Consider the following 22,617-nt stretch of genomic DNA (forward strand, 5'->3'; position numbering starts at 1 on the left):
CCCCTGCTTCCCTTTCGGTTGCTGCTCTTGCTGGGGTGCGCTCCTCTCTTTCTACTCCCCCTCTTCCTGCTGCTGTCCTTGACTGCTCCTCTCCGTTGTCTCCTCCTCCTCCTCCTCCTCCTCCTCCGGACCCTGCCCGCCCACCTCTGATCTGTTCTCCCGTTTCCTTCCCTCCGTCTTTGCTCAGTTTACCCATGCCCCCTAACCCTGACTTTGCTGACCCTGATCCCGACCCTGATATTCTTTAACGTGCTCTGTTGGTCTTTCGCCTTTGTTTCTTCCTTGTTCTCTGTTTTTGTCCTTTCTCTTCTCGTCGTTGTCCATTCTTCAATGGAACGTTCGAGGTTATTACGCCAATTTCCTCGAACTCCAACTTCTGGTTTCGCGGTTTTCGCCCCTTTGTGTCTGTCTCCAGGAGCCGATGCTTGGTGCTCGTCCTGGTCGTTTTCGTGGCTATTCCTTTCTCTCCCCCCCCCCAGCCATTGCTGGGGCTTCTAATTCTTCTGCTCTCTTGATTCGGGCTGATGTTCCCTTTGTTCCTTTACTTTTTCCTTCGCCTCTCCATTGTTCTGCTGCTCGTATCTTTGTGGGGAAATGGTACACAGTTTGTTCCATTTATCTCCCCCCGAGTGTCCCGCTCTCTCTTCCTGATTTGAAACACCTCCTAGACTCCTTGCCGGAGCCTGTGCTCCTGCTGGGTGACTTCAATTGTCGTCATTCTCTTTGGGGTGACGTTCTGACGAATACCCGGGGTCGCCTCCTTGAGCCGTTTCTCCTCTCTTCTTCCCTGTCTCTTCTGAATTCTGGTGAGCCCACTCATTTGGACTCTCGAACTCGCACCCTTTCTTGTCTTGATCTTTCTCTCTGCTCTTCTTCTCTTTACTTAGATTTCACATGGCAGGTTCTTGATGACCTCCATGGAAGTGATCATTTCCCCATCCTTGTTTCCTTTTTCTCTTTTCGCCCTTCCCTCTCTTTCCCTAGATGGCAGTTTGCTAAGGCGGACTGGACCCTGTTTTCCCTCAGTGCTACTCTCTCTGACCTCTCCCTTCTGCCCCTCTCTCGCGCTCTCCTCCTTTTTCATGACACTGTCTTCGACGCTGCCCTCCGCTCTATTCCTCGCTCTTCCTCTCGGGGTCCACGGAAGTGCGTTCCCTGGTGGAATGCGGACTGTGCTCGGGCTGTCCGCTGTAAGCGTGCAGCCTGGAAGAAGCACCGCCGTAGGCAGACGACCGATTCTTTTCTTTTCTTTCGGAAAGCGAGTGCGGTGGCCCGTAGGGCCATCCGTACGGCTAAACGTGAATGTTGGGCATCTTATGTCTCGACAATTACGTCCGAAACCCCTCTGGCCCAGATCTGGAAGCGTATCCGCAAGATAGCGGGTAAGTTCGTTCCCGATGTTTCACCGGTCCTTCACCTCCATGATGCTCTTGTGGCGGACCCGTTGCAGGTCGCTTCCGAACTGGGTTCCCACTTTTCTTCTGTTAGCTCTGGTCTTCATCTTCCCCAATCTTTCCTTCTTCGTAAACCTGTCCTTGAGTCTCGTCCTTTAGATTTCTGCACTCATCTTCAGCTTCCCTATAATGATCCCTTCTCTCTCTCTGAACTTCGTTCTGCCCTGGCCCTCTGCGGTTCTACGGCGGCGGGCTCCGATGGTATTCATTATGAGATGCTTCGCCATCTCCCTCCGAGCACGTCTCAGTATTTACTGAGTCTGTATAATCGGATCTGGGAGTCGTCGTCAGTCCCTGAGGACTGGCTCGATGCCGTTGTCCTCCCTGTTCGCAAACCAGGGTCTCTGGGTACTTCCCCTAAGGACTTTCGCCCTATTGCTCTCACAAGTTGTGTCTGCAAACTCTTTGAACGTATGGTTAACGTTCGTCTGATGTGGTTCCTGGAACACCATCACCTCCTCTCCCCTTCTCAATTTGGTTTCCGCAAGTGCCGCAGCACGACAGATGTCCTGGTGAACTTGGAGGTCTATATACGTACTGCTTTTGCTGCGAAGACCTCCGTTGTTGCCGTCCTTTTTGACCTAGAAAAGGCTTACGACACCACTTGGCGTTATCATATCCTATCTCAACTTCATTCTTTTGGCCTTCGTGGTCATCTCCCTCTCTTTCTCCGCAGCTTCCTCTCTCGTCGTTCCTTTCGGGTGCGCCTTGGTACCGCTCTCTCTCCCCCTTTTCAGCAATACGAAGGTGTGCCCCAGGGTAGTGTTCTGAGCACTACTCTTTTTCTGGTTGCCCTCAATGGTCTTCTTTCCTCTCTTCCTTCTGGTGTCTTCTCCGCTCTCTATGTCGATGATCTTACCCTTTGTTGTCAGGGTGATGATTCGCCTCTCCTTCAACGCCGGCTTCAACTTGCGATTGATGCCGTGTCGTCTTGGGCCACAGGTCATGGCTTCAAGTTCTCTACTTCTAAGACTTGTGCCATGACTTTTACGCGGAAACGGGTTGTTCTTCGTCCCTCTTTGTCACTTTATGGTCATCCCCTTGAATACAAAGATTCCGCGAAGCTTTTGGGGTTATTCCTTGACACTCGTTTGTCTTGGTCTCCCCATATCTCTTACCTCCGTGTTGAGTGCTCTAAGTCCCTTACCCTCCTTCGGGTCTTGTCCCATACTTCTTGGGGGGCAGATAGGCGCACTCTCCTTGCTTTACATTCCTCTCTCGTCCTGTCTAAGCTCGATTATGGTTGCCCTGCTTACTCGTCTGCTTCTCCTTCTACTCTTCGCCGTCTTGATGCTTTGCACCATACTGGGTTGCGCCTCAGTTCTGGTGCCTTTCGTTCGACTCCCGTCCTTAGCTTGTATGTTGACACTGGCTTCCTGTCTCTCCAGGACCGCCGTGATCGCTACTGTCTTCGGTATCTTGCGCGGTCCTTGCAACATCCTTCCTCTCGTCTCTGTCGTGCTTTAACTTTTACCCCTCCTGCGGTTCCTGTTCCTCTTCACCACCTCCCTCTTTCTGTCCGGTTATCTCGCCTGCAGGATTCTCTTTCCGTTCGTATTTCTGATGTTTCTCCTCGTGTTGTTCCTTCTTTGCCCCCGTGGAGGGTCCCTCTTCCGCGGTTTTGTACATCCTTGACTCGCATCACTAAAGCTTTTACCCCTCCTACAGTTCTAAAACGCCTTTTCCTCGAGCACTTTTCTTCTCACTCCCGCTCCGTTTCTGTCTTCACCGATGGGTCTAAGTCAGCGGACGGTGTTGGCTACTCTGTTGTTTTTCCTGATCGCACTTATATGTGTCGCTTGCCTCCGGAGACTAGCATCTTTACAGCGGAACTTTATGCTATTCTCTATGCTCTTCGTCTCCTGCTTTCTCGTTGTCAGTCTTCCTTTGTGGTTGTTGTTGACTCTCGTAGTGCCCTCATGGCTCTCGGGTGCTTTAATCCAGTTCATCCGGTAGTTGTCGAGATCCAGCATTGGCTGTTTCTCGTTCACAGTAAATTTAAGTCGGTTGAGTTTTGTTGGGTTCCCAGCCATATTGGCGTGTCTTTAAATGAGCGTGCGGATGCTGCCGCTAAGGAAGCTGTCCGCTCTTGTCCCATCTCTCGTAAAGGCATTCCGTATTCCGACTTTTACCCGGTTATCCATTCCTCAGTCCTTACCCGTTGGCAGGCTTCTTGGTTGTCTGTTACTGGTAACAAGCTACGTACTCTTAAATGTTGTGTTTCCTCGTGGCCGTCCTCCTTCCACCGTAACCGGCGGTGGGAAACAGCTCTAGCGAGGTTGCGTATTGGCCATACTCGCTTAACCCATGGTCACTTGATGGAGCGCCGCCCTGCTCCTTATTGTCCTAGTTGCATTGTCCCTCTTACGGTCGTGCATGTCCTTCTTGAATGTCCTGACTTCCAGGACGAGCGTGTGTCTTGCTTTCCGACCGCCCCTCGCGGTCACCTGTCCCTCGATAGAATTCTTGGTGACTCGGATACTTTTGATATCGTTCGCCTTATGCGTTTTTGTTCTCGTATTGGCATCCTTGGTGATATTTAGCGCCCTCTGATTATTTTGCGTATTTGATGGTGCTACATAGCCTTCCCGGTTTGGTGCCTTCTTTTGATAATTACTTACTTACTTCCTCCTGTCACTGCATTTCACCAAAATTACAGTGAAAGACCAGGGGGGACCTAAACAGGAGCATCTATAATCATGCGAGGCCTTAGGCATTCCTCTCCATCTGTCCCAGTGTATTTATAAATATATTTATAGATGTTTTCAGTGTTTATAAATTTAATGACTTCCTTTTTAGGACATAGCATGTCTTATCAATTTGAAGCGAGTACATTACACCATTGACGTTTACCTTTTTTTTTTCTAGGCTGGCGTTCCAAGAACTGGATATAAAGGCATTATCACCTTTTTTTATGGTGGTCTCAGAATATTCCTGTCTCCAAGTAATAACTGGAAAGGATACAACCCATCCTGGAGCTAGCAGCATCATGTAACGTAGGGTTATGTTTAGGGCACACCAAACACTGTTGGTGTGTGGCTTCCCTATACTGTATTATAAAATTATATAAAGAAATTATTGTAAATTTATAGATAATGTTTGTTGCATGAACCAGGTGGGATGTAAGTTGTTAATCTATCGTGAATTGATTGTTTTTATTTTAAAAGTTTAATATCTTCTGTGATTGAATATCATACTTGTTAGTTTGTCATTACCCATGTTAAAAGCATTTATTCATTTTAAAGTTTGTTTATTGCTAGAGTCAAGGGTCCATTCACTAACATAATCTAATTATATTTTTTGTAATTATTTCGAAAGAATATTTGTATCCTTTTTATCCTGATGCCACATACTGCCCGAGTTAAAGGAATTATAAATTACCCATCTATGCCCTATTATTAATTTGTTTCTTTCCTAACAGACTTGTATATGTAAGAATCTGGACAACCATAATAATTTTTAATCTTGTTCATGCATCCTACAAATTTAAGAGGTTTGCAAGCATGAATTCCATCATTGTGTGTATAAATGATGCATTTACACTCAAACGTGTGTGCATATTATACATGGTAGAAGACATTATTGGAAGATACTGAGGGTTTAAATACTATATGGGATTAATATTATGTAGGTAACAGTTTATCTGGCAGAGAATGGAAGACATGTTGGATCGTATTGGTGTGTGAAAGAGACCTTAAATTGAATGTAAGCATAATTTTTTATTTATTTTAAGCAGTACTATATATTTTATTAATCTAAAATGCCTGTCACATGTGTCTGGCAAAGCAATAATTTGTGAAAGTAAAAGTGAGAGAGTGAAGAAATGCAACAAAGGGCTACAAACATACTCCCTGTAACAAAATGAGAATGTGACTAGGGATGTGCAAGGATGTAGGCTCTGGAAACATAGGAGAAATCTGGTGAATGTATGGAATGCAAGGAGGATTGAATAAAGTGATAATTATGAAGGCAATTGAAGTACAAAACATTGATTATGATCATGTGAAATGGATAAGTATGGAAGAGTGGTGAGGAAATCATATGGATTTTTGGGTGTTAGCAAAGAGAAATGCCAAGATGATGTATGGATATTGCGAGTGGGAGAAATTGTGATCAGCATGTGAACAATGTGCAAAGACCCATAAGGAGAAAGTGCCAAGCCATTATGACTATATAGCACTTGGAAGGGGATAAGGATTTGGGATGGGACTTCTAAACTCCTCGGCATAGAGTGGTAATAAACAAAACTCGAGAAATAGTTTGTGAGGAAGTGAATGATTAACTTTTTATACAGTGTGAATTTCAATTTCATGTGTGTATGAAATGACTGGATTACTGGTGTGACTGCTAATGTTGAGGTACAGTACAAGTTGTCCATGATGCGTACTAACAAGTAATGCGTAATGTCAGGTGTAAGTCAAAATAAATTTCCTATTATGCTTCTCCTCCTTGCCTGGTGTGTGTAACCACTTCATTGGGATGCTGAATAGAGGCAGAGATGATGATTACTTATCAGTGTCTGGGATGCCTCCTCGCTATTTGTACATGTGTTAAAAATTTCTTGTTGTTCAAGTGAATGATACCTTTGACATCGCTCAATTTGATGTCGTTTTGCTTTCCTATTGGTCTCTTGAATGATATTTAGAACTAATGGTTCCAGTCAGTTATGTGCCATGGATGGTGCTAAATGGTCTTCCAGGCTTGGCACCTTTTGATAATTAATTTCTTCTACCAATTCTTCCATGTATGCTCTTGAAAGTGAATGGCGGTGGCTTCAACTTTCTCTTCTTTCTGTACATTTTATTTGTTGATCACCCTTGCTGTGTTTGTATTTTTTTTTTTTTTTTTTTACTCTGGCTCATTCACATCTCAAATTTACACCCATGATATCTTGTCATATTGTCCCTCAATTTTAAAATACTCTCCTAGTCCCCCATTGTTTATTGCCCTTAATTTTTTGTATGTATTGATCGTATTCCTTCTGGTCCGTCTTTCTTCTAGAATTGTTAGATTGAGTTCTCTTACACTGTCTTAATGTTTTTTAATATATGGGTGGATCTAGAATTTATGATACTATAATATAGCACAGTATTGAAGAATTCCATATACATACAGTAGTGTTGTATTAGTAGATGGTACGGGGGAGAAGTATTGTATTAGTAGATCGTAAGGGGAAGAGACTTTGAAAATGCATGATAAACTGAACCAAGGTATGAGGAGCTGCATCATGATGCTTTGAACCTGCAAATTGGATGATGGAATTTGATAATACTCAGGAGCAGTGGAGAGGATATGTACAGTAATATTTTCTGGAGGAATAAAAGGAATGAACCAGACAAGGACATATTTATGAAGCAAAAGGGTTGCATGAAGACTTCTGTCAGGACAGTGTAGAGTTAGTGCCAGGATGCACATATGATGACAGATGCCAAATTTATTTTCATAATCCTTGAAACCAACATTTAGTGGAAGTTTAATTCATGAGTAAGTTAATTTAAGGCTATGATTTGCTAATGTGAAATAAGGTTCTTCAGATTCTCTCTCTATACAAGTTTACAGATGAAGGTTTATGATCTGAAAGTGAAACACAGAGTTTCTCAGTGTTACTAGATGGAATAACATTTGTTTATATTGGAACATTGAGAAGTAAAGCTCTGTGTTCAGTAACATGGTACACTTTTTTTTTTTGTAGTACAGTATCAAGCTTACGTTTCTTTTCATATTTTGATGTTCAGAATATTAATTTACAGACGTTTAAGATTTTATGTCAAAACAATTATACCATTACTCTGAAAGATGAATGCAAGATTTAATGTAAATTCTCAATAATTAAAAGTGCATGCAAGAGTGCTGCACATACTTGAAATCTACAGTGTAACTAAACCAAATTTTAAACTTGTATGCAGAATTTTTTGTGTATATCTTCATTATAAAATAATTATGCATTTTCTAGTTAAAATGCAAAGCTCTATATTGTGGATTTTTTCTACAATAATAGCAGTTACAAGAGAATAAGAGAATTAGTTTAATATGTTTGAGATCCAGGATAATCATTATATTGAATGAGTTGTATACTGGTATTAGATTCTTCAGATTTATTCATGAATGATACTGATACTTCAAGATATTATCTGTAATGAATTACTCTACTTCCCTTGAATGTGAAACAAGTTTAGATTTTTTTTGTGTACCGTTTTGTTAAAACGTAACTGGCATCAGTTGATATTTAATAAAATTTTTAATAGGAAACTGCTTAATTATATAGTATTGCTCACTATTTTGCAGGTAAGAAGTGCTTCAGTTAAATACACATACTTTTCTTGTTAGATCTGACATGTGGTTATGGTTGTAAGTGACGTGCTGGTACCCAAGGAAACCTCTCTATTCTGACACTCTTCAGAACACCTTTTAAGTCTGTTACTTTTTTTTCGTATCCGGTTAGAAACTGAAAGCGAGTCAAATTTTAAACTTTGTCAGAAATAAACTGAATGCAAAAGACAATACAGCTTATGGAAAGACCTTTAGACTGGAGATAGAGTACATCATTGGTTCTAATTGGTACAGGGGTACCTCGGTTTAAGAATTTAATCCGTTCCTGGAGACGGTTCGTAACCCGAAAATTCATAAACTGAAGCGAATTTCCTCGTAAGAAATAATGGGAACTGAATTAATCCATTCCTGACTCAAAAAACTTCACTTCCAAGTAAATTTTATACCTAATTCACCCAAATCTTCACTACAAAAGTATGTTAAAGTTATTACTTACCCTTGCTGATGACTCCTGTTGGCATATGGAAGATGGTGAGAAGGAGAGGTGTTGCTGTTTGGAAGGGGGAGTCCCCTTCCATTATAACATCAGGCAGTGCCATCATGAGCTAGGTCGGCCCGTACCCATATCAACAAACTCGTATCCCGAATCAAACTTTCCAACAAACTGGGCTCGTAACCCGAAAAGTTCGTAAACGGGCATTCGTAAACCGAAGTACCACTGTACAGTATTCGTAAATGAGAATTCAATTACCAGGACTTGATTTTTAGGCAAAAAGACTGGTATATTTAAGGACTATTTTCTAGAAGAGTAATCTTGTTTGGTTAAACTTCAAAGGGTCCTTAAATGAACATAAATAATTTGTGGTGTGTATGAAAATATAGTGGCATTATATAGCCATAACAACAAGGATCGTTTGTTATAAACCTTGTTTAACTCGGTTACCGTCTACAGGCTGTTGATGAAAGATTGTGAGAGACTGTAGAGAAGTGCAGTATAGTATGTTACTGCCTAGGCAGCTGCAGGACAATTTGTCTTATCCAGGACAATTTAGCCAATTTTGTATACCTGATTATGTATATCTCATTATTTGTTAGATTAAAAAACTAATATTAATCAAACCTTCAGTGGATGTAACACCCTTAAATTAAAGGATTTTAAACTACTAAAAGAAAATTGTTTAGCATGGGGCCAAGTTACAAATAAACCACCTCAGGAATTAACTCCAGTCATGTTGCTGATACAGTAATTGGAATTATTATTATTATTATTAGTTCAATTGAGAAACCAGTGAGATGATGATTTGTCAAGGTATATTTGGATATAATTTAATTAAAAAGTGTTACATGTTTGAGATGCACTTGAGTGAAAAAAACGACCTCAGTATGTAAATTAAGAGATAAAACTGTTATTATAGACCCCAAAGGAAATGATGAAATTATGGATGGGGGCCAAAAATGTTGGGGCCAACAAGAAAGGGTGAGAAAAGTCAATAAAATTCTAGAGGTAAATAAAAGTTTGAATGTTAATTGTATGCACTATAAAATAAGGACAGGGCAAATTGTTTCTGTTCATGTAATATGAAAAACTGTGACCTAATAATTAGAATAACATACTGTATAAATAGAACTCGCATATAGTCAGTGAGGGGGGATTGGGAACCCTTGAATTAGACCAATGTGTAACGAAATTGATTCCTCGATAAATAATAATGAATTGTTATTTAATTCATTTAAATATTGAGTAATTATTGTTGAGTAATAACATCTACTGTACTTGTTAACAGATGATGCTTTACATATATGGAACAGCTTTCCAGGCTTGGTGTGCTCTTTTGATACTGTCTTTTTTAATGAGATTAGTATAAGCTCTGTGAATGGCAATCTAAAAATGGGGGAAAAAGATCAAATTTAGATGTTGAGCAAAATCTTAATTTCTTGTCAGCTCTGAATGACAGTTCATGCTTGGCCCTTTAGCCTAAACTCAACCATTTGTTAACCTCACATAAAAATAATTGTAATATTTTTTGTAAAGTTATGCTTAATGAATTTTTCTACATTACTGTATACCCAAAATGTAATTTCAGCAATATTTAATTAGGTATGATTAGTTTTTAGTTCTTGAAACAGGGCACAGCAGTTGGACATGTATAAAGGCAGGTCATGCTGTGCATAAATTACTCAAGAAAAATAACTATAGTCCTGGATATATTAAATACATTAGTGTATGCAACATTGAATAATTATCTGTTATGGTGCTGGGTTTAGGATATGAATCCAATAATAATAATATACCAGAATTCCTATGCAACCAAATTCTTGATCATGGAATGTTTTTTTCACTGAGAATATTTTTTTTGGTCTATGTCGTTGGCTCACAACCAAAGCTTTCAGGCAGGACAGAGACAGTTGAGCAAGTTTCCCTTCACCTGATGCCTTTGTTCACCTAGTGGTAACCAGGTAACCTGGGAGTTGGGCAGTTGTGGAGAAGGTTTGACTTTGGGAGGGGAGGGAAGGGAAAGGACATTGATAAGCCAAGTACTGTGCAAACTTTCTGCCCCCAACAATGGAAAACCACATCTTAAAAAAAAACAATGTCTTTGTCAAAAGTCAGCTGTGTTGTACAGTGTATCACTGGTAGGGATCCTTAATTACTGATGGGTAATATATACATAACCTGTAATAAGTTAAAAAAAAAATCAAGAAACTTAATTTAAAACAACAGTGGTGTGCTTCTGAGATTTGAAGAAACAACAACAATAGAAGAGGATAAGGGTGTGTTGAGAGATGGGATTAATAACTCTGAATTTTGATAAAAATACAAAAACTATTACAAGAATGTTTGCAAATGATAAATTTGCACAATTAGAGGAAATTGCATTTTAAATGGTTAGTTTCCCATGTATAAAATCTTCAGTTGATGTAAAATAACTGATATAAGAGGATGCCAGTGGGCACCAATTCTATTTGGAAAGACTTTACATTTAAATATTGGTGTGTTAAAAGATAATTAATATGCCTTAGAGAATTAATTAGTTAAACTGTCCACTTTAGAAAAGAACTAGGAATATGCTCCATGATTTACTACCCCAATCTCCCTATATCAAATCTTTTTATCATTAAAGCTTCAAGGAAGATAGGTTGATAATACAGGTACGGTATCCCTAAAATTTTGTGGTACTGTATTAAGTAAAAACAAGCAAGTCAAACTAAGGTACTGTATGTGGGAAAAGTGCAGGTAAGGTTCCAGAGACCTTCAAAAGTATATAATTTTTGTTTATTAAACTTTTAATTGATAAAATGTATTTTAATGTATACTGTATATTTAATGCTCCCTCCATACCAGCCACAAATTCAGTACAGTACATAATGAAGGCCAGAATATTTTGTATGTGCAATGATGCCTATTACCCAAAATATTTGTTAAACACAAGATTATAGGATAGTTGGGAGCCCAACACATTGCTGTGTTAAACCATTATCAACCCACGTAGCTATACACTAATTTTACCTGACGGCCACCATATCTAGTGGTGTTTAACAGGGACAGGAAGCTAGTGGCTTATAAATTCTCTCTCTCATACTCAAATACTGTGCAAATCAAGAGCTGCCTATATTCAAATGCCACAAAGATGACGTATAACATGGAAAACTTATCAAACAAGAAATGGGAAAGCAAACACATGTTAAATGGAAAATAATAGGAAATGCAATTTTTATAGAGCTGTAGATGGTTAGAATTCCTGACAGAAGGAAGTACTCCACTGTAGTGCCCAAATCATATAAAGTTGTACAAATAAATACTGTAGTTAAATAGGGAACAACTTGTTTTAAAATGTATATATAACTGCATAAATAATTATGTGGTTGCAGTGTATATTGCACAGGTATATCAAAATTAATATATTTCATGTGCAGAACTGTTACTTAACCTATTAACAAAACTAATTAATGCTACCCTTGCAAATATCCCAGTGTGGAAATAAGTTGCCGTGTAATTTTTCAGTTGTGAGAACATGCTATTTAATTATTACTGATACTCCTCTCTATTACAGAAGGCACGAATCAAGAAACAAAATGGGATTTATGAACATGAAATAGTCTGGAATTATTTTATTCATTAGAAATTTGTATTACAGTATTAGATTTGAAAGAAATCTTGGGGTTCAATTTGTCAAGAATAGTGTTGCATATTTGGAATGAAAATGGTTTCTGTATTTGAATGGAAAATGTACATTTTATACATTTGGACACCTAAAACAAAATGTTATAATGTTTAAATGAAAAATAATATAGCATTTGCAACATACCTAACATAAAAGAAAAAATTAAGAATATTCGAACCATTTTACTTGGGAGAAAAAAACCACACTTTAAAATTATATTACTGGTGCCACTCTCCAACCCATATAAATTTGTACTAGTGAAAAGCTTTCCTAAAATATATGCAGTGATGAATTAACTATCCAGTGACAGCAACGTGTGTGTGTGAGGGGTTTGAATAAATGAAAAATCAAATGCTATATTGGAGATTACCACTTCAGATCAGCTGTGTAGGCCAATGAAGGTGACAATGGATAGTCCACTTGGATCCAGTTTAGCAAACATCTTTGTTATAAACAAAAGTAATTAACCACATTCCACTTATAATTTAAACTATTTTTTATAAGGTAATCAGGAGTGCATACACTTAGTTATACACAAGTTCCATATTGAAGCAAGATCCTTGAGCTACTTATACAATATTGCTATCGAAGCTTTTATTAATGTATCCAAATCTTTAATACTTTTATTTCTGAAATACTTATTACAAATATTAACCATATAGGGGTAATTTTGAATTTGGAATTAATTATAAGCAGCCGTGTGACTCTACAGTACAGGACAGTATATTGATGTGAAGTGGAATTACATACAGGGATTGTTTAAACTTCATTAATGGCAGGTTATCTAATCCTTAACTCACAATCGAGGATTCCGGGTTCAATCTCCAGGCAGGATAGAAATAATTGGGCTTGTTTCCTTTGACCTAACACTTCCGTTCACCAAGCGGTAAATATATAACCGAGCGACAGCTGGTGTGGGTTACATTCTGGGAAGGATCAGTAACCTAAAGATACAGTACCTTATTCACACCTTATTAAGCCTTAATAAAGGCTTTCTGTCTCCTGATAATGTGACTGAAATAAGTACTGTACTGTTATTAGCCTACTTACCTACCTTTTTTCACTAATGCAAAACTTAGTAGAGTATTTGATTGTCACCATTTTTTTAATAATTGTAACAGGCAAATCTTAAAATAAATGTAATTCATAATTTAAGACAGAAATTAATATGGTGCCTATTTTGCCTATTTATAATAATATTAATTTCAGTTTCATCATAGCAGCCTGTGCAGTTAATGCTTGAAAAGGCACCTACAAATTATTATAGAATAATTAAAAAAAAAAGACGTGTAAAGATATAGGGTAATATGTAATGTCTTTAAAATATTCTTTATTTGTGAATTATCTTAGTTGCAAACATTTATATATTGTAAAAACTTAACAAAACACAAGAAAGTGCCAAACATGTCTAGAAGAGATTTTATACAATTGTATATTTAATAAAACATTAACTTTAATTATGAAACTTTAAAGTACAGTATATTAAATATACTGTGAAACTAAAATAATATATAAACAAACACACACACACACACCTATATATTTCATCCACCTGCCGCATCAGTGAGGCAAACCCCGGCCCTGTTGGTAACAAGTGGGAACGCAATACCAATAAAAGGAAAGAACAGTATGCAGATAGCAGCCAACTTCCTTCTACTATATACAGTACAGTATATGTTTATACTGTACATACAGTATACAAAAATAAAGTGGGGGGTGATAGAAGACCATGCCCAATTGCATACCTGGGGTCCAGGTTGGTTCTCTTGAATGTCATTTATTCTCTTCTCTGAAGCTATGGGTCCTCGCATATCCATCTAGAGGTGGTATATCCTCGCATATCTCTTCCCCCCCCCTTAAAAAAATATATATAATATATACCGGTATATATATATAATGTACACAGTATATTTGTGTATTATATTTATTTTGTATTATACAGTACACTGTATATATGTTGTGCATGTATGAAGCCTATGTAACCAGTACCTATTATATTTTTAAATACTTTTCATCCTATTGTTGTTTTATATATTTAGTTCACTGAAACTGGCACAGCAATGGAATCTTTAACTAGCATTTGTGCATGTATTGTAACCCTGAACTAGTAAACTTATGTCAACTTTCTGTACATCTGTTCAGCACTTTTGTGACCTCTGAATGAGGTGCAATGAGAATCAATTATATATTATATTTATTAATTTTTAATACACATATGACATTGATGCTTTGCTAAGTAATAAACCCTGTACAATATGTACTGCTTTTAGACAATGTTATGCTATTGACACTGTACATTGAACCAATTTTATTTTAGCTGGTGTAATGGTATTTTTTAAATGTTTTGGATAGAATTCTTTGCACTTTATTGCAACAGTTGAGTACTGTAAAAATGGCAGGTGCATCACCAATGTCCTTCTCTTATACCTGGCAGTTGGAGTCTTCTTTAATATTTGACAATTTTTTTTTTTGTATTTACTATATCATACTGGAAGCTTTGCTTGGTAAATGTGAACATTGGAGAGTGGTAACAACTCAACCTCCTGTTTTGGTACTATTTTTTGTAACTATGTGCACCATCATACATACATAGATGTAATGGACAATAGTAGAATTTGGTACATAAGAGTTCAAAAAATGAAGCTAAAACCTAAACTTAATATTCCTAGGCTTAGAGTAGCACATATATGTACTATATTAGGCCTTATAGTGTGTATTAGACCTAGGAAGGTTAGGTTAAGTTTTCTTTGCAACATCAGAACAAAAACTTTTCCTGTTTGTCCAAATACAATAGTACTGATTTCTACTTTCTAATTGCCTTGTATGTCAATACAGTATATGTATGATGGTCCTCATCGTTACTATAAGATCTAACTGAACAGGAGGATGGGCTGGGTGACCAAGCAGACTGCCGAGTATGCATTAGAACACTAGTTACCAGAAATTAATATTAAACCAAAGAATGTTGCGATCGACTTGATAAAAATTTGTTTGTTTGACCTAGGAGCACCAACTGCAAGGTACAAGGCAAGCATTTTAATCATAATGCAATTCTTTTGTTAGGATCATAACTTTTTTTTTATATAAGCTGTTACCTTAAGCATATCAAAGAGTCCTGTAAGGAGATAATTAGAGTTAGGATATGTTCACATGGAAGTACAGTACTGTACTGTATGCTTAAGAGAGAATAACTGAAGTCAAGTGTATACAGTGTCTTGTATATGATACACCTGTGAAACAAAATGATAAAAAGTTAATTTTAATTTGTATATTTCATGTTAAATAACATATTCAAGTGTTTCTGCACATTCGAGAATCACTAATGGGTGGTGATGACGCATTTTGCACATATTTAAGGGTCTTAGTTTACAGGCCCATTTTTAAGTCACTGCATTTATAAAATCTAAGCAATCTTGAAAAAAAACGTATTATTATTTAATTTTACTGCTGAATTGTTAGGTGGTGGGTAGGAATGAAAGTGGAGGCATTCTCTGCATTGCTGCATAGTAGTCTTTTGTGCAACTTTATAATGTAATACTATCTTAATATTGAGAGATCTCATTTTCATAATGTCTACATGCATGTGTAAATTAGTCTCTGATGACTATGATTTTACATTTTGATAGTAAAGGGATAACTCATTCTACAGTTCACATATCAAGCTTTAAAAACAAAAACAATTTCGATTCCATTATTTATTTGCCGAGTGTAGGTAATTTTGATTCTATGAGGCTCTTGGATTGTGGAGGTTGCATTTAGACAAAAGTATTAAAAAAAAATATTTAACTGGCTATATTTATTTACATGTGCAGTCTTTGCAGTATCATTCCTGTTATAGTCTCAGTATAGTGTTATACATTTATTCATACATTACAGGTATATACATTCAGAAATGCTACATTAAAAGTTTTGATGTTATTAATGACTTTTCATCACAAAAAATAATAAAAATATAAGCTCCAAGGAATTGTGTTGTTTACCAAATGTAGTCTATGATCATGTAATATGACAGACCCAAAAAAACTTGAATATGAATAACCAGAGCATCATCAATAGAATTTTTAAATTTGTCCATATTAAAGAGGATTTCAGAGCTGAAAAAATTGGAAGGCATGGTGTGATCACTAAACTTAAGTGTCTTTTTGTCTTGTAAACAAATAAATACACCATTAATTACAACATTGGAAATTACAGCTAGAGATAAACTAACATTTTCCAAGTACAGCACACTGAAAGATGTGTTTTACTATATAGAACCCCCACTGCCAATTTTGAATTTGCAGCTGTATTCAAAGCAGTCTGGCTGGGAGTACTGTAGTGGGTTGGTAAGTAATTATCAAAAGGTACTAAGCTTGGAAGACTATAGCACCATCTGTATTCCTAGATAATCAAAAACTAAATATCCCTCAAGATGCCAATACAAGAACAGGAGAGAACACAAGGCGATGATATCACAGGTATCCGTTTCACCAAATATTCTAGCGAGGGACAAACAAACCCTAGGGACATTACGAAAGAAAGCATTTGATGAAGGTGACTAACGAGTTATAAACCCAAAAATTTGATCAATTGGCATAACAGGTAAATCAGGGCAATAGATATTCAATTTCCTGGCAGAATGTAAAGAATTAAAGTCAATGAAGGAAAATCAAATCCAAACAGTGAAAATCTCTAAGTCAGGACACAGTCCTTGCACCACTGCTTTTTCTCCTTCTCATGTCAGAGACAAAAATACAGATCACAGCTCTGTCATCTTTTGCAGATGACAAAAATTAACATGAAAATTACTTCTGTAGAAGATATTATGACAACAACCCAATATTAATAAATTTTGACTGGCCAACGGAAAATAACATGATGCTTCCAGGTACCGTACTTGAGTAAGGTAAAAATTAAGAACTTAAAGAAAATACAGGGTACAAGATACAATCAGATTTACCCACAGCAGAGAAATAACATGTAAAGGATCTGGGAATATCCCATCACAATGCTCTACTATTCAAATCACTTCTGCTGTCCTGCCTTGAGTACTTCTCAATACTCATTCTTCTTTGAGCAGGAGAGATTACTAAAATAGAGGGAATACAGAGAACATATATGGCATGCATAGACACAATAAAGCACCATTATTGAGACCATCTCAAAGCTCTCAAAACACTCTAAAAAGGATACAAGGCAGGTATTTCATTATACAAGGAAAATAATTAAAGGAAAGTTCCTAATTTTCACTGTAAAATAACATGATGGAGCAAATAATATGGCAGGAAATGCAGAATAGCACCAGTGAAGGGTAGAGATGCCAAAGGCACAGAACAATGTATGAACATCAGAGACCCACGGCTGTTCAATACCCTCCCAGCAAGTACCTGTACAAGAAATATTGCTAGTACTAAAGTGGACTTAAGAAAATAACTAGACAGCTTCCTGTAAATAATGCTGGATGAAACCTAGGTTGTAGTGGATATGTGGGCCTGTGACCACTCCAAGCACCAGTCTGTGGACCAAACTCTCACAACTCAAGCCTGGCCCCAGGTTGGGGTTGAGAAAAATAATTCCCAGAACCAACTCCAGGTTCCTTCCAGGTCTAGGAAGGTTATACAATATCACAATTGCTCAAGAACAACAGAATATCATACTTAAAATCGGTGAAATAATGTTTTGCTTATCAATGGTACATGTTGATACTTGGCAGGAAATGGATTTTCATTCACTTCTGATACTATGGTGGTTTATTAAAAGTCAGTGTTGTTGCTAATTTTTATTAGTCATGAGTTTATAATTTGCCTGATTTACCGTCTCCATCTGAAAAATAAAAAAGGGCAAAATATATTCATAACAGGTTACCACTTAAATTATAAAAATACATTTTTTACATTAGTTTCTTTGTTTCAGCATATCATATATACAGTTAGTGTCTAGACTGCTTTTTCAAAAGTTTTTCATTACTTACAACTTCAGAATTTTATCCTTTCCTCCACTGACAACTCGTTGGCCATCTGGGGACCAGTCCACGGTGAAAACCTCATCTGCATGACCAGGAAGATCCATTTCTATTTTTTTAGTCGACACATTCCAAACTGAAAGGCATTGATAAATAACATTAGATCAGTGAACTGATAGGATGTTATTAAGATCAGAGAATTAAGAAGATACATTAGATTAAGATTCTATAAGAACATAAGAATATACCAAGGAACATACATTCATACATATACATAAACATGAGAGTATCAACTTACCTTTAAGTGTGGAGTCTTTACTGCCACTCACAAGAAGCCGAGAATCAGCAGACCATGCAATCTGGTAAACACCGCCAACATGGCCTCGTAAAACACCTATGAACCTGGTTTAGTATAAAAAATCACAAATACTAGTATTTTAAATAAATTATTGTTTACAAATGAAGTATAAATTTAAATAAACAAAAATTTAAATTACAGTACAGTACTTTTATAGTCCAATATCAATGTAATGTGACAAACACCAATTTTGGAACTTCAAAACACTGCACTAAAAAAGCAAAAGACAAAGCTGAATGATACATTACACATATTTGGCTTGCAGCATCATGAAGTTGCACATACTTATGCATCCTACGACACAAAATACATATAATATATATAAGCCCTTAGTGTGTATAATACAATGTACAGAAAATATATACTATATTTAACCAATGCACATAAAACAATTTGCCTAAATTCCACCGAGATTTGTATCTGTTAATCCTCACGAGTTAAAATCTATTATATTGAGTATGATGAATAACGGTGTGCCATACTTTCCATTCAGTCCACTCCACAGTCTTATGCTCTTGTCAAATGAAGCCGATGCAATAATGCGGGTGTCGGGTGAGAATTTTACATCGTTTACCAGTTGCTGATGCCCAGTCATGCGTTCTGAGAACAACGAAGTTACATCAATAAGAATACATAAATCAAAACAAATTGCTAGTTTATTATTTAAACCATTCTTTGGATAATTTGTGGATGAATAAAGTCAACCTTAATCTTTAATGATTTATAAGAATGCATACAGCAGTCAACAGTTCCTGGCATTTAAAGATTTTAAATGCTTAAATGAAGATTACATTAGAAGCTAAAAGAATCTCAAAAGTAAAAAAGTGCATTTTCATAATCACTTCATAAGTAGTATAAAAAGACAATAATCTTACCAATAGGTTTGCGTTCCTTGGCAGGTTCCCACAGAAAGAGTGTAAAATCATCTGAGCCAGATGCTAACCTTTCTACTCCACCTGCAGCTGCCAGAGCTTCCTTATAACGTTTTTCAGCACAAGTTCGTCTTTTCTCAACTGAAATAGAATTACAGCATATTACATAAAATGTATACCCTCAGTGGCAACTACTAAAAAAATAAAATAATATGAACAGCTAATTTCTGAGCAAAATAACTTGGTTGCTCCCTAAGGTAACATCTGCTCTCTAGTATGACTAAGATCATGCACAGTCAGACAGGATGCTATTCTGAAAGGCAGGTGGTAGAAATAATTATTCATGCAATTCAGGTGTCATTTTGATGCCCAATTTTACAACCCACACCATTTCATTTCCTGGCCCTTCGTGAAGGGCTAGGAAAAGTGAAACACAGGAGGAAACACATGAAACACAGACATGTACAATTAGGTTAATATATGTATATATATGAAGAAATACACATGCAAGAAAACTTACCAGCAGTTATTTCAGGTCTTTCCTTCATTAATGACTGAGGATCAAATGCTCCAGTTCTTAAAGCATAGTCTGTGTTGAGGGCTAGTGTATTTACCCAATGTCCATGTCCTTGTAGAGTCCGACACATAACACCCTGAAAAATTAAGGATTGAAAGAACTGAAATACCCACCTTTTAAGCAGCCCTAGGTTCAAGTATGTTTATTGAGACAATAAAATACATCTCAAAAGGATAGGGTAGCTTAGGCTATTTTTACCTTCCATGTGGCCCTAGGACACTATGCATGCAAGCCCCCATCGAAGGCATTCAATACACTCCCAGCAACTATAAGAAATATTGCTAGTACTAGAGTGGACTTAAGAAAATAACTAGACAGCTTCCTGTAAATAATGCCGGATGAAACCTAGGTTGTAGTGGATATGTAGGCCTGTAACCACTCCAAGCACCATGTGAGTACCCACTCAAATCCACTTTCTGCAGTTGAGCCTATCTCCAACCTGTACTGTAGATTTTCTAATGGTCTTGCCACAGTTTAGGGGTACACAGAGACAGTGCAGAACAAAGCTCAAGTACACCATCATATAACTCCTTATGACAACTAAAGAAAAGATAAAAACTCTGAAAATCACCTTTAAGAGATAATTGGCAACACAAGCCTAACCAATTAATTCTTGACCAACTTGCAAGCAAACTAGCCTCCACCAGCTGGCAACGAAGTCAAACAAGCTCAAAAGGAGCTAGCTTTGAGAAAGCTAGGACACAAAATGCAGGAATGGAACAACTTAGAAGCTGCTCAAAATGACATGTTCCAATTCTCTTAACATTTATTCTGAGCAGAATTCCCTTGGCTGCTCACTGAGCTAGCTTCCCACAGAAAAACTACCATATGTACCTGGAAAACTAGGGTACATACCCAAGATCATGAAAAGGTAATCATGGTCTCAGGAAGTCCATCAGGACAAGGAGAAAAATACTGGTGAATGAGGGATGCACACTCAAACCTGGAGAACCAAGAAACATCTTAAATATATCTCGGGAAACATTGGACTCAAGGTTGGCGTGAAATCATAAGAGTAACCAGTCAAGTTGAGGGGCAATGTCAGAGACAGAAATGCAGCCGCAGAAACCAAAATACACTCCTAAATACAGTACAGTATACGAAATACACATATGGGTACCATCCAAGGAATACAATCAATGATTGACTGTACACTCGTGAGGACTTGGAAGCCATTTTTTTTCATACTGGAATGCTGTACTGTAATTGAATTTGGTCACCGCTACACAAGTCATTTTCTGCTTATCTTTGGGAAATTTTTGTAATATGTGTGTCTTCCACTGAGGCAATTTTCATGCTGACTTATGTTTTTCTGCAAAAGATAAGACAAAACTGTATTTTGTGAAAATATTCCAGGTGGAATAGCACAATGGTCTGAAAAATAGGAGCACTGGGGAAAAATCCCTTGATTTGGAAGGTTCTCATAATTAGTACCAGGGAAGAGTACCCTTAATCAAGCTGAAACAGGAAAGTATAGCCCGAGACGTGCAAATGGCTAGGAGCAGTACAGCGCAGGGAACATTAAAGCAATAAAACACCTTCTGCAAAGCCAAAAATTTCAAGAATATCCAGTCAACTTACTCAGCATATGTTTGGCAAAAAATTTGGATTTCTGCTCCTCTGCCTGTTGTGGTGTTATTATGTGGTGGGTAATTAGCAGAAAGAATAACACATAGCGGTCTCCTTGGTGGTGGATTTATTTATTTCTCCCTAGTCTGCCTTCTCTATATGTTAAGGCCATTTGAAAAAATATTGTCACGGTGGGGCACAGGTCAATGAGAACCTGGTGCGTGCACAATGTGGATGTTAATTTTGGCTCGGGAAGCGACCAAGGGAACGCCATTCAACAGGTCCAGAGGAGAGAACAAGGGAAAAAGTATCACTACTCAAAATATAAAAGGGAATTACCGTAGAGACTAATTGAACAGGGACAACATTTTCTTATTGAAGAATAATAGGATAGAAGATAGAAATACAAATGAGCCAAAGAAGTAAGAAAATACCTGCATGTTATACAAGTGGACTACACGTAATAAAGAAGTTCTGGATGCCACATCCACCCAAAGCCTCAAGAGCAAATACATCAGTGCACTCAGCATCAAAAGATTTATGAAGCATTCTGTACAAATATTTAAGTTGAGCCAAAATAGATAGTTTTCCCTCTTGGTAGACACTGATAGGCAAGTACCGTACAGATAGGTAAACATGAAACAGATAAGTAAGTACTGTAAAGACTAATGTTCTGATCGGCAAGTACAGTATTAATCAAATAAAGGGCTATTAATGAGAGTGAAAATTCAAGTTAACAATAATATAAAAAAAGTCAGTTATTTATAGACAAAATATATGCACCCAATGAACAAATTCAATAGAAACTTACATCTGAAGCTCTCCAGACCTTTATGGTTCTATCCTGAGAGGCAGAGTAAAGAAGGTCCTCACCGCTCCACCTCAGAGCTGTCACACTTTGTAAATGGTTCGTCAACACCTAAAGTAACACATGCAAATTGTTATAACTCTTGAGCAATCCAAATATATACGAGTTTATACAGCAAAGAATTGTTTAAATGCATCATAAATGATCCTAGGAACAGTAGCAACATGCTGATGAATTCTCATCAACTTCAGAAAGACTGTGTGAAACAACTTTAAGGCACATTAGGTACAGTAACACATTATAAATATTAAGCTCACTACTTACAAATACTGTATTTTATTTAGCAATTGCTAACTATAATTTTTCTTTAACAAATCTTCATTTAAATTTTTCCCATAAATTTGTATCTTTTGTTCTGCAGGAATATTCATTATAAATAATACTATTTTTTTTTGCATCAAAACTACTACTGTTCTTATTCCATTTTTTATATCATAATATGTATGATTATTTGTTCATGTTTTTAATATATAAAATATTTGTAATAATTTTTCTTCATATGAAATAAAAATTAATAGAACAAAAATATAACAATAATGAGCAAA

General features: G+C 37.1%; 2 protein-coding genes across 5 annotated transcripts in view; one reads left to right on the forward strand and one right to left on the reverse strand.

Annotated features, from left to right (window-relative positions):
- Mgat1 (alpha-1,3-mannosyl-glycoprotein 2-beta-N-acetylglucosaminyltransferase) overlaps positions 1-15,850 on the forward strand; it is a 34,952-nt gene extending 19,102 nt beyond the window's left edge. For both annotated transcript variants that reach the window (XM_045741704.2, XM_045741705.2), the window contains exon 10: positions 4,323-15,850. In XM_045741704.2, coding sequence (XP_045597660.1) covers positions 4,323-4,436 — 114 coding nt within the window. In that variant the 3' untranslated portion in view covers positions 4,437-15,850. The remainder of the gene's footprint in view (positions 1-4,322) is intronic.
- Positions 15,851-17,632: 1,782 nt separating this feature from the next.
- The window catches only part of Nle (notchless), a 28,575-nt gene continuing 23,590 nt past the window's right edge, over positions 17,633-22,617 (reverse strand). For all 3 annotated transcript variants that reach the window (XM_069338638.1, XM_045741706.2, XM_069338639.1), the window contains exons 8-14: positions 22,016-22,123; positions 19,579-19,711; positions 19,062-19,199; positions 18,669-18,786; positions 18,127-18,230; positions 17,838-17,964; positions 17,633-17,689 (exon numbers count right to left, since the gene is read on the reverse strand). In XM_069338638.1, coding sequence (XP_069194739.1) covers positions 17,677-17,689; positions 17,838-17,964; positions 18,127-18,230; positions 18,669-18,786; positions 19,062-19,199; positions 19,579-19,711; positions 22,016-22,123 — 741 coding nt within the window. In that variant the 3' untranslated portion in view covers positions 17,633-17,676. The remainder of the gene's footprint in view (positions 17,690-17,837; positions 17,965-18,126; positions 18,231-18,668; positions 18,787-19,061; positions 19,200-19,578; positions 19,712-22,015; positions 22,124-22,617) is intronic.

Source organism: Procambarus clarkii, chromosome 40 (assembly GCF_040958095.1).
Source record: "Procambarus clarkii isolate CNS0578487 chromosome 40, FALCON_Pclarkii_2.0, whole genome shotgun sequence".
In the NCBI taxonomy this organism is placed as follows: Eukaryota; Metazoa; Arthropoda; class Malacostraca; order Decapoda; family Cambaridae; genus Procambarus; species Procambarus clarkii.